Source organism: Rosa rugosa, chromosome 5, assembly GCF_958449725.1.
Source record: "Rosa rugosa chromosome 5, drRosRugo1.1, whole genome shotgun sequence".
NCBI classification, from domain to species: Eukaryota; Viridiplantae; Streptophyta; class Magnoliopsida; order Rosales; family Rosaceae; genus Rosa; species Rosa rugosa.
Window position 1 is genome coordinate 5,844,516 of NC_084824.1, and position 12,052 is coordinate 5,856,567.

The following is a 12,052-nucleotide window of genomic DNA, read 5'->3' on the forward strand; positions in this document are numbered from 1 at the left end:
GGTTGAAATTTTGCAGAGATGATATATACATTATGACCTAAAAACTGAACGGTTAAGATGTGAATATATGATTGAAAAGTGGCCAAAAACTGGAAATCTGTACCTAAGCTTAAGTAAGGGTGTCCTTAGCCGAGAAGGACTGTATATATATATATATATATATTATATATATATTTTTCTCAGGTAAGGATATCCTAACCTAAGCTTATGGAACGGATTTCCAGTTTTTTGCCACTTTTCGATCAGATATTCACATCTTAACCGTTCAGTTTTTAGGTCTTAATGTATAGATCACTTTTGCAAATTTTCGGCCAAATTAATGATGGTTAAGGCATCCATAACTGCAATTTACACGAACGAACCGAATCTGTCGAACCGGAACCGTTCGTTTTCATTGTTGTAAATTGCAGTTTTGAATACCTTAACGATCATCAATTTGGCTGAAATTTTGCAGAGATGATCTATACATTAGGAGCTAAAAACTGAACGGTTAAGATGTGAATATGTAATCCAAAAATAACCAAAAACTAGAAATCCGTACCTAAGTTTAGGTAAGGATGTCCTTAGCCAAGAATGACTGATATAAGATTTTTCTCATATAAGGATATCCTTACCTAAGCCTATATAACTATGACCACTTACATATATATGATTATAGTGTTGTCAACTGCTTAGAATATGAAATCATTTTCTTCCTGATCGAGTAGGTCGCGAAATTAAGGTTTTCTTTGGTGAGAATTTTTATGAATCAAGCCAGGGCTGTCGATCACTCAATTTGGTAAGGATAACGCAAATGCAATCCTCTCTATGGAGTAATGGAGATCATCAATTGTTGGCCGGCAGATGAATTAACCAAACCTGGATTGTTTGTGGGGAAAAGGACACCAAATTAAGTAGTGGTGCGGGAGAGCTAGCTTGCTATTGTACCTGTAAGTTCAACGTTTAGCCCTTGTCATTTTAGTGTTGTCGGTCTACATTATAGGACAGTCGTCAAATCCAATCCAATAATATATTCTTATTTGTTTTTTGCTATGTTCAGTCCTTAATTGCCTCGCAGTATCACTATTAAACAAGAGTTCTCTTACTTTGAAATAACAAGTCTAAACAACTTACGATTGAGCTCCACACGTAGTCGTCCATAATCATAGAAGATGAGAAGTGAAAATAAAACAATTTGCAGAGAGTAGTGAGTTTTATCTCAAACTGGCCTCCTAGCTACTTATATAATGAAGATTATTGTTGATTGTTTTTTTCAAAAAAGGATTACCTGTCAATTCTTCAACTTATATCCCCATAATTATATGTTTCAGTCTGAATGTATCCATAATTAATTTATTATTAATCTGCCATGGTAAACAAGCTGGCTCATATATATATACATATATATATATATATATATATAAGCCAGATCGATCGAAGAGTTACCAGTCATCATCTGCGAACCACTCATTCATCCAACTCGGAATAACTTCTTCTTCGCTCTCACTTGCAGCTTCGTCTTCAGGTCCATCTCCGAACTCATCCAACACGTACATTCTCCACATCCTCAGCTATCTCTTGTAATGTATCAAACATATTAGCAACTTTATCTTTCCACTCATCCAACAGAGTCTCCACATCAGCAGCAAAGTCTTTAAGTTCCTTCACAAAGTTCTCTCTTCCTGCCTTTTCACGCATCCATTTTAAACATTTGAGTACAAACTTAACAATGTCATTGACAATATTTGCTTCGCGCCTGAAAAATGATCACAATTCCATGTAAAAACAGAATCTAAAATGATCACAGTACTAGACAACCCGAAACATATACAACTGACTCTATAGACATATGCACTAAAATTGACATTAATTACCGTGTTCGGATGATAAGTTAAGCTCCTTACTTATCCTTTATAACTCAGCCAGCAATACTGGAAACCTCAATTAAAGCAGCCTTCCACCTGTCTACTTTTATTCGGATGAACTATTGACCATGTTCTTCGACAGCCTTTGAAAACCTTCCATTCCTGTTCCGGACATCAGATGGTTGCACTTGGTAGAATATTGGTAAGAGCACTTGCCCTATATCTTGTCTGCAATGGAGAATCTTCACCAGCTCATCCAAGCACCATGATGAAGAAGCATAGTTTGGCGAAAGAATGACAAGGGACATCCTCGACTCCTCGATTGCTTTCAGGAATTCTGGGGCAATGGTGTTTCCTTTCTTAAGGTCTTTGTCATCTCTAAAGCTGAAAATTTTATTCTGATCCAATGCTACGGATAGATGATCCACAAAACTCAACCGGGTATCCTCCCCTCGATCTGAAACTGATAAACACATCATATTTACGTTTGTCAGAAGAAGAGGAACTAGATGAAGCGCTTTGAATACTATTGACGGCCTTCTCCGTTTTGCACAACTCCTCACTGGCCATTCGTTAAGAAGGAAACAGAAAAAGGGAGGAAATGTGCAGTGAAGAGAGAATAAGAATGAATTCAGAAAATTGAGGTAACTGAAAAGCTGAAACTGATCTTGAGAAACACACCTGATCGATCTTAAGAATTTGGGTCTGCATTCACATTTCAGTATTAACAGCGTAGAAAAACATGTAGAAAAGACCAATTTCCGTGTAGCAAAGAGCAAAAATAGTGATAGGGCTTTAGGCTTTCCTACTTGGAAATTGGCTAGATAGTGACAGAGCACGGGACTTTGAACATTTGGATCTGCATTCACATTTCATTGTCCAAGTTCTAGCCAGTTTTCCATGTAGAAAAGCCTAGATCCGTATCAAAAGCGTGGATTCTAATCCAAAGAGCAAGGTAATAGTTTGAACTTTCCCTAGTTTATAAAGCCTGGATCCCCTTTTCTTTCTACCACCTAGGGCTCACTTTGAGAGAGTTGAGATTAATTTAAAAACAACCGTAGTTTTTAGTTTATGAAAGCTATTGTTTATCAACTTCTATTTCGTCAAACACCTCTTGCTACTTGACTTATAAGTTAAATAGTTGTTCTTGATCTCTAGATTTCAAGTTGACCCCCGAAAGAAAGAGAAAAAAAAAGTCGCGAGTCTCAAGTCAAGCACGTTCTAGGAAATGGCAATGAAGATTTTGCTACTTAACTTATATGTAGTTTTTCCTAGTCTCTAGGCTTCAACTTGACCCCCGAAAAAGAAAAAAAGAAAAAAATGTCTCAAGTCAAGTACCTTCTAGGAAATGGCAATGAAGGAGAGGAGAACCCAAAATGACTGGGACAACATTTACGTCTTACTCATCCTCTGTGGTTTTGTCCCATGTATCTCATTTATATTTCTAAATAATACTAGTTGTCCTTTCTGATCATGACAGGAAAAATAAACTGCAATAAGAACAAATGACATCCATACTGACGGGAGAGACAACAGATCCTCATAAATGCTTCTATTAAATTGTTGATACATTCTACATTACCTACAGGAGGAAAGAGATTAAAACCAGATAGCAAACACAGCCTAAAAGAGGTGGACTTAAAACTCTCTTCCAAATTAAGTAATTAACCATGTACAGAACGGTTATTTAATATAAATTCCATTTCTAGAGCTCATCAAGAAAAAATAAAAGCTATCAATTTAAAATGTTTCCCCTGTTCTTTGTTTCTATTCAGCAGCCCCTATTTTGAGGGGTATATATAAAGGAAACCTCCATCACAAAAAGGCAGTTGCAGCAGGGTTTACAACTATGTGCCGAAGCGGGTGCGCGACGTCACCACCTCCTGCGTGCTTCACAAACTCTGCCGGAGAAAGAAAGGTGCCGTGGCATACACACATTATTCTTACTTCCTCTCCCTTCCCATATCGGTATAGGATTCCTTCTATTTTTCTCCCATTAGGACCGTCTCCTTTTGTGAAAACACAAGGCATATCCTCCATGGCATTCGTCCTAGTTTCCCTTCCTTTATTTTCTGAAGGATTAGGCTTCTTACACATGTTTTCCATGACAGCCCTGGAAATGCATCCAGCATGCTCAGGCGTCAATGACCCCAAAGAACGAAGGGTGGTGCCCTGATTGCTTCGTGGATCCTGATTACTAATAGGGCTTCTTGCTTCACCACAGCTGCTGGATCCTGTGATGTTAAGGTAAAACTATAAGGAAAATCAAGTAGCAGTCTCTTCTTTTGTTCCATCCCCTTCACCTGTTGTCAAATCTTATTAATTTCAAACTCACAAGATTGACACTGGCAATTTGAAAAACCAGAAACTACAATCTCCAATGTTACAGTACATAAGAACCTCTCTGAACTATATAGACATTTATGGCACGGAACTCTTAAGTTTTCACCTCGACACAGATCAAACAGAACTACCTACGGTCTATGACTATGCATCCAGCCAGCTAACTGGTTCAAGGTGAACGTCGGAGACAAACAACTTTCATATTTCTTTCCTAGCTAGATTCGTCAAGTTGAACTTCTTACTCTCAGTCCAACCAATACCTTTCATCAGGCAGAGGAAATGACAACAACATTAACCAATTTTGCAGAGATGTACAAATACATGTCCAGCTTGAATTTTAGAATCACCCTTTATCAAGATCCACAGGGTTATCTTAAAATTTACTAAAATTAGAAATCAGTAGCAGTACAGTATTCTTGTAACAAAATACTGAAGAAAAAATGTGTTCCAATAGGAATGTTTTTTCTTCGAAACTTTACGTGGCAAGTTCAGGACCAAGAATAACAGGGCTCCAACAACCAATCACATAAGCTAAGTTTTTCGCAAACAACTCCACAATGGGCAGAGTAAGTTCAACCAACTTAGAGATACCCCATTGATAGGAAAGAAATACACTTATCCAATAGAGATAATAGTGGCCACACTAAGGCCACGTTTGGTTCGCGGAAAGGAAGTATCAGGAAAGGAAACTTGTTCCTTTCCTGCGTTTGGGATGCAAAAGGAAAGGAAATCATTTCCTGAAGGAAGGGAAAATAAGGGGGAAAGTGGTTCCTTCCAAATCTCAAATGAATCACTTTCCCCTCTTCTTTCCTTGCATTTATTACTCACAACATATTATTTTATTACATTATTGACAAATTTTTGACAATTTTCCTGATAACTTTCCTTACGTTACCAAACATCGGAATGGAAAGTTGTTGGGTAATTTCATTTCCCTTCCCATGGGAAAGACAAAAAAATTACTTTCATTTCCGTGAACCAAACGAGGCCTAAGCACTTCTCTGATCAGTAAAGTGAAAGTTTGGGTACACCTCAATCTATTAATAACCAGCCTCCTAAGTTAAAATTGGCACTTTCTGAGAAGTAAACTAAACTGAACCTAACACAAGTCTTTTAACTTTCACTCTTTCCTAGATCCCAAAACTTTTCTGAACAAACCAATTTTGCATTAAAGTCCATTAACCAACCTCATCGAGCACGTGATTAAAACACCCAACCTACAACAAAGCACAAAAGAGGAGACCACGTGGGAAACCCAAGAAGCCATCTTCTAAATTAAGCACCTGTTCTAGTACTCCAGAATAAATGAAAATATGAAGCCACCTAAGAACTAGATTCCAATCCAAGAATTCATGAAACCCAAAAAAAAATTAAAAAAAAAAAAAAGGTGATACCTTGAAGAGGTTTACTCTCCATTTCTGACAACCCCGGCGAGCTTCCACCACCTTGTGACTCCACCGAGCCCTGAGAACTGGGCTGCAGCCCAAACCCCTGAAAGCCACCCAAAATGTCATTTTTACCCTTCGCCAAGGGATCCATTCCTCCACCGCCACCACCAACCGCTTGCCTCGCCGCCCAAAACGGCTGCACCACCGCCGGATTATTCGCCCTCATCCCTGAAGTGGGTCCCACCTCAAATTCACGCCTTTCCTCTTCCTCCTTGCTGCTGCTGCTGCTGCTGTTCCTCTGCTTCTCCGACCTCCTCCGCTTCGCCGCCAACCGCCGCAGCGTCTGCAACTCCTTCCTCTTCCTCCACTCCTCCTCCGTCTCCGTCGGAAGCGACGACGCCCTCATCAGCCCCGCGTACGAAGCCGCCTTCGCCGCCGAGTCGTCGTTCTCTTCCCTACAAAACGGCATAGTCACCGCAATCGAGGAAGATCGGACTAGCTTGCTTTTCTCGCTCCTGTCTACTCCGAATCTTCCTCCCAAAGACAGCCCCAGATTCAGCTCCAGCTCCTCCTCATTTCCCTCCTCATATTTCGACTGCGACGCGTCGTTTCTGCACATTAATCTCTGCAGCAGATCTCTCGGGTACTTATCCATCTGAAACGTCAGGTTCTCCATTGCTCGCCTCCTCCCTTCGTTAGGTTCGCCCATTTAAACGAACCGCCGTTTCAGTCATGAACGACGATGAAGAATCCGGCGAGTTTTTGGTGGGAGAACACACAGGGGAAAGCGAAGAAAACGAAAGAAGAAAGGAGAGGAGTGGGGGAGGGAGGGAGGGGCTACTTATTGGGTTCCGAAAATGCCCTTGGCGTTTGGACAAGGAAAGTGAACAAATGGCGGTTTCGAGGAATGGGAGGGCGACACGTAGCGTCAGTGGCATTGTCTTTTTGGCGTCTCTACCAGTAACAGTGATGTCAGTACGTTGTCCTTGTTCAGACACGTGTCTGTGGGAGAATTGAAGGGAGGGAGAGGAGACCACGTGGCGGTCTAATATGGACAGCGTTGGGGAGACACGTGGGGGGGGTGGAGCGGTTTGGTCTCGTAAAATAAAAGCTTCGGCGTAGGTTCCTTTGGTATCTAGATTCTCTCTCTCTACTCGCGTTTACTACTTGTTCCTGTCTCTTACTTAGCTGTCCTCGTCTCCAATTATTTGCATCCCCCCCCCCCCCCCCCCCGTGAGGTCCTAGGGTAAAATAAATAGATTAATGCTTTATTTTTATCGGGTATCTTGTTCAATCATTAATAGATGTAAATTTAACAGTAAAATTAATTTTAAGTTAAGTTTTCACTGTTAGATATTTAGAGTTACATACAATGGTTATTGAGTATAATTTTCATAATCAGTTACTGACTCAGTGAACACCACTAAAAATAAATATTTTAATTGTTTAAAGAAATATGGACGAATGGCACCATGAGAAGTTATTAAGTATTTCCAATTTTTAAATCTTCTCATGGGCTTCTTGTTAAGATGAACATCACCAGACACTCAATAATGTTGTTGTTAGCACCTTCACAACTAAATTAACTTTTAAAGCACTCTAACTTGTGTTAGTTGTGTGATAATCAAAGTCTTGACTACAATACTGTTGAAATTGAGAAATAACCAAAATATTTCTCGATTAAGCAATAATCGTCGAGATACTTGATAACATAGTCGATACCACCAGGCACCAGCGCAACGCTATCAACTTTTGAACCGCTCTTGATCACAATACTCCAATACAGGTGAAATTAACGCGAATTTAAGCTGTCATTTATTACTGTGGTGAAGTCAACGATCAATAGCTATAACTGTAGAAGTCAACGAGGACAAAGGGAGGAAGAGGAATCGGCGAGCAGATAGTGTGATCCACGTGCCTCCAATGGAGAAGCATTTCCGTCATCATGATTCATTGAGAAAGGGACGGGGCCCGCGGGGACAACAAGTTGCATAAGATTTTTTTTTTTTGTTGAAATAACAATTTGCATAAGATAAATGTCCAAAAAGAGAAAGAATACGTGGTACGTGTCAGATGGAGGTGCAGACATCCACGTGTTGTTGAAGTGGGTGGGGGACCCGTCTACTCTGTATAGCAATCACCAACTGATGACAGCGACTTGTCGTCTATATTTTTTTATTTTTATGGGTAAACCCTTTTCTTTTTATTTTTTTCTTTCCTTGGTGAAGAAATATGGTTTTTTATGACAACCAGTAGCACTAATTCAACAAAGTAACTTTTGCTAAAAATATAAGCAGCAGAGTGATCAGTTATGAAATATTTTATCACATAGATAATGCAAATAATAACATAAGGAATCTTATAGTAGGACTGTAGGGATGACAGAATGAGTCTATTAATGATCCAAAGAATTAATAGGTGATTATAATCAATTCAATTTAATTTTAGATAAATAACTAAGTATTATATTTGAAATTATTAAAATCGAAACAGTTAGCTGCTAATTTGGAGTCATATTAATCATAGCTATTCACAACTCATGTGTTGTTATTATTCAGATCAACTTTAAGGAAAGAATTTTAATAATTTCTGTTATCGTTTAACTCCTCATTTTAACTCGAATATAAGTTGATCTGAGAGTGGTGGTAGTCTTGAATATTTACAGTGAAACTTTTGCTCGAATTATATATGAAGTTAAGAGAACTTAATTTGTCTTTTAATTATAGAAAAAATTATCAAAATCTCTTATTTACAAACGAGAGATGAAAGTTTATATTTTTGACCTCAGAAAAATAAATGATTTTCTCTTAAGAGGAAAAGTAGAAAAGGAAGAAGAGAGAAATAGAAATAGTCAAAGAGCGAAAAGGACAACAAAGAGGAGATCTTGGTAGGATGATCCGCTGAGGCACGTCATTGATGTTGACATTATGAATAAAGATTCTCCGACACATCACATTTTGCCGCCACGTGTCGAGTGGATTGAGGCATACACGATCACGATCTTCCGTATCTTTTTAATTATTCAATAATTCATAATCCCAAAATAATTTCATGCTAGTGTAAATGAGAAGCAACAACACCATCCGATCCGAATACAGTTTGATCTAATAATACAAGTCTCTCTTTTATTAGAATTTTCTTTTATATACTGTCGGTACAATGCAGCAAGTGACATAAGTCTTTCTATTATAAGTTATAAGCGAGGGGCCGAATTCACGAAAATCTAGTTGTGATTATGAATTATTAATGTGATGGAAAAAAAAAAAAAAACATCACGGAGAAATGAAATGAAATTTTGTTATAGAAATTATTCCATAGAAAAATAGAGTTACAAAATTTTTTGAAATGGAAAAAATCAATGGATGGCAAAGAATGACTGAAAAACTCTATCATAACTTCAAAACTTGAGATGCCGCTTTCTAAAATCTGCCTACCAAAAAGCACCTAACCTATGAGATGAGGCAAAATCTTGTGAATGAGCTACTAACCAAAGCCACAACCTAATTCTCATGCTGCGGCCAACGGCTTTGCTGTTTGACGAACAACCTTTCCTCCATTCTGATAAGGCCTTTCTCCATAGCGCCCGCCATTGCCCCTAGCTTGGCCTGAAAATTGACTTGATTCACCACGTAAATCGTTTCTTCCATAACCACGACCTCCACCATAGTTCCCACGGCCTCCGCCTCCACTATAGTTCTCGCGGCCCCTAAAGTTGTCATTTCGATACCCACCTTTTCCAGAAGGAAACTTTCCTCTATCATTGTTTGCTGCAATAACAAATATTGTGGGCATAAAACAGCATATCAGCTCAGTCCGAGTATTCAAGAAACTACCATGGAAGCACATAATTCAAGAATATAAACATTCCAACTTGCCTCGTCTTTCTTCGATGGATAACAAACGAGAGCCAAATTCAATAGGAGATGCCTGATGCACACAAATGTTAAATGTTAGATACATTTCCATATAGAAACTAGCAAATATTAACAAACACATTGTCAACCATTTCAAGCACAACACATTCCTCTCACCACTTCATCAATAGGAAGCAAAACACAAACTTATACCTTTATTGCACTCTGCATGGAACTAGCAGATTCAAATTCCACAAATCCAAAGCATGTTCCCTGTATCTGTATAGGAGTGTAATACAAATGGGGTCAACAAGATGAAATCTAACAGAAGACTCAAATTTAAGACGAATAGAAAAAATCTAAATGATACCTTATTGCTTCTAACTTGAATCCCATCGCGCTTGATGGATCCAAACTGCTTGAAAAGCTTATCCAATTCTTCGACAGTTGCACTCATAGGCAAATTTGCAACAAAAATGGCATGAGCTTTAACTGGAAGATTAAACAAAGGATATCATATAAGTTATTGAACAACTCATGCATCAGTAGATTTTTTTTTTTCTCTTCTTTTATTTTTTTATGATCTTGGGGAAAGGGGGATCTGAACTTGGAACCTCTTTCATCAATGGGGAAAGAAATAGCATTGGACCAATTACTACCAAACAGAGATGCTTCTCAAATAAAAATATCAACCTGCAGGAACATTGTTCTTTTCCACAGAACTTGCAGTACTGTTGTTTCGGGTTAAAGCTTCAGGTGCTACAGGTGCAGGGGCCGTTGCACGTGGCCGCTCAACAGGTTTAGGTGGGGGTGCCCTCACATTGAAGGGAGCTTTATTCACACTCAAGGCATTCACCTAAAGAACCATGCAATTCATCATATGATAAGTTTAAGATTAGTGATTGCAAGTTTGAAACTACATGAGTGCCAAAACAATGACTTACAACTGATGCAAAAGTCTTTTTCGGAGCATCCTTCTGGATGTTGGAAGAAGCTGAAGAAGCTGCTTCATTGACATGGTTAGCAACACTCTGTCTTGCATCAACACCTTTTTCAACAACAACACTCTTCTCAGCAACAACACTTTTTTCAGAAATAACATTTTTCTCAGACTCCTCACAGTTCTTCAACACATGATTAACTTCATTTCCATTGGCACTATCAACCTCCACATAAGTTGTTTGAGTGGGAATAGGCTCGTCAGCAACAGCACATAACTCTGTAATAACAATACACACAAAAATTAATAATTAATGACAAACAAAAACAATCCAACCACTTCCCTCAAACCACAGAAGTGGCAAAACGTACCATCATTTGGGTTCAAAGGAACATTTGGAGTCTCTTCTGCAACATAACCAGGAGCGTACTTATTTGTATTATCATCGATGACAAACTTAAACATGTCATTTAAGACAAAATATCCTCCTGTCTCTTGCGTGGCTAAAAAGAAAGTTTGAGTAAATCTTCTTTTCACTTGGTCGTTTCCAACTATATTCCCGGTCACTAAAACAATTACTCCATTGGCCAATGAAAACTGAGAATCTACCGTCAAAATATGTATAGACGGACAGTCCAACGATAATATCTTCTCATTGATGGCCTGCTTCAAAACAAACATCCAATCAATCAAACTACAAAAACTAAGGCTAAAACATAATAACATCCAACTACAACTTGTTACCTAAACAGTGGCAAAACAAGTATAATGAGGTGAAAAACCACTTTAGGCATCATTATAAAACACAATTAATTCGGTAACTAAGGATATCAAACAGTCCTGAAGCCAAGGTCACAATGCAATCCTCCTGCTACAAATAGATTAAATCCCTCGTCTACGGTTCTACTCCAAATCAATCACATAACTCAAGTAATTTCCATGTATAAAGTTTCATTGTTATGAACTTGCATGCACTTATAGGCCTTATGATCATGTTCACAGGACTTACTTGTACAGTTTCAACTGTTGTCATTGTACCATCTGCCTCAGGTCGGCTCAAGAGACTGTCTTTGGAATAAAACTTGTAAACCTCATGAGGGCTTTGATTAAGTATTGTGTAATACTGACGCACAAAAGCAGTGCCCACAATCTCTGCGCTTGGGATCGGCGGATCCTCTGTCTGATTTGCCATCTCTGCACAACACAAAGCCAAAACCAAAACCAAATCAAATCAACCACACCAAACAACAATGACTATAAACCAATCCATGCAAATGCCAATCTGCACCTCCAATATAATCAACCTTAACCCTAAAGCCCAATGAACAAAATACACACAACCCATTTTCTCTTTGGTTTCAAACCCAAATCTACAAACTTTCCATCTACCATCCTACAGAACAATAAGAGCTGGATCTTACTTACGATAGAACACCATTAAGAATCGGTAAGAATCAATAGAAAACCAATGAAAGAAACAAAAACCCTACCGGAGAAATCAATGAAACGAAACCACAGGAGAAGGGAGGAGAGAGCGGTGCTCTTGCGGCTGAGAGAGAAGGAGAAAATAGTGGTTGGTAAAGAGAGCAGAAGGTGATTGTTGAGATTTTATAGCGATTTAAATGGGGGTTTTTCCAATTCATAGTCCGATATGTACTCCTCGACCCACAGTCTTTAGTCGGA

At 38.7% G+C, this 12,052-nt stretch overlaps 2 protein-coding genes across 5 annotated transcripts; both read right to left on the reverse strand.

Moving 5' to 3' along the window:
• Positions 1–1,318: 1,318 nt before the first annotated feature.
• On the reverse strand, positions 1,319–6,782 carry LOC133710138 (ninja-family protein AFP1). 3 transcript variants are annotated; one of them, XR_009846523.1, is made up of 3 exons: positions 5,582–6,782; positions 1,884–2,307; positions 1,319–1,735 (listed from the first exon to the last, which is right to left on the reverse strand). XR_009846523.1 is itself a non-coding variant. In XM_062136144.1 (2 exons), the coding sequence occupies exons 1-2, from the start codon at positions 6,282–6,284 to the stop codon at positions 3,660–3,662; spliced, it is 1,122 nt and encodes a 373-aa protein (XP_061992128.1). In that variant the 5' UTR covers positions 6,285–6,752; the 3' UTR covers positions 3,363–3,659. The 3 variants fall into 3 exon arrangements, 1 of the variants encoding a protein (XP_061992128.1); XR_009846522.1 differs by having other exon boundaries at positions 1,854–2,307; positions 5,582–6,781; XM_062136144.1 differs by lacking the exons at positions 1,319–1,735; positions 1,884–2,307 and adding an exon at positions 3,363–4,078 and having other exon boundaries at positions 5,582–6,752.
• Positions 6,783–8,852: 2,070 nt separating this feature from the next.
• LOC133710965 (nuclear transport factor 2-like) lies at positions 8,853–12,052 on the reverse strand. 2 transcript variants are annotated; one of them, XM_062137118.1, is made up of 9 exons: positions 11,860–12,052; positions 11,379–11,563; positions 10,741–11,032; positions 10,374–10,648; positions 10,123–10,285; positions 9,800–9,921; positions 9,643–9,708; positions 9,451–9,502; positions 8,853–9,342 (listed from the first exon to the last, which is right to left on the reverse strand). In XM_062137118.1, exons 2-9 carry the CDS (start codon positions 11,559–11,561, stop codon positions 9,083–9,085), a joined length of 1,413 nt encoding a protein of 470 aa, XP_061993102.1. In that variant the 5' UTR covers positions 11,562–11,563; positions 11,860–12,052; the 3' UTR covers positions 8,853–9,082. The 2 variants fall into 2 exon arrangements, with proteins under 2 accessions (XP_061993102.1, XP_061993103.1); XM_062137119.1 differs by lacking the exon at positions 11,860–12,052 and adding an exon at positions 11,658–11,777.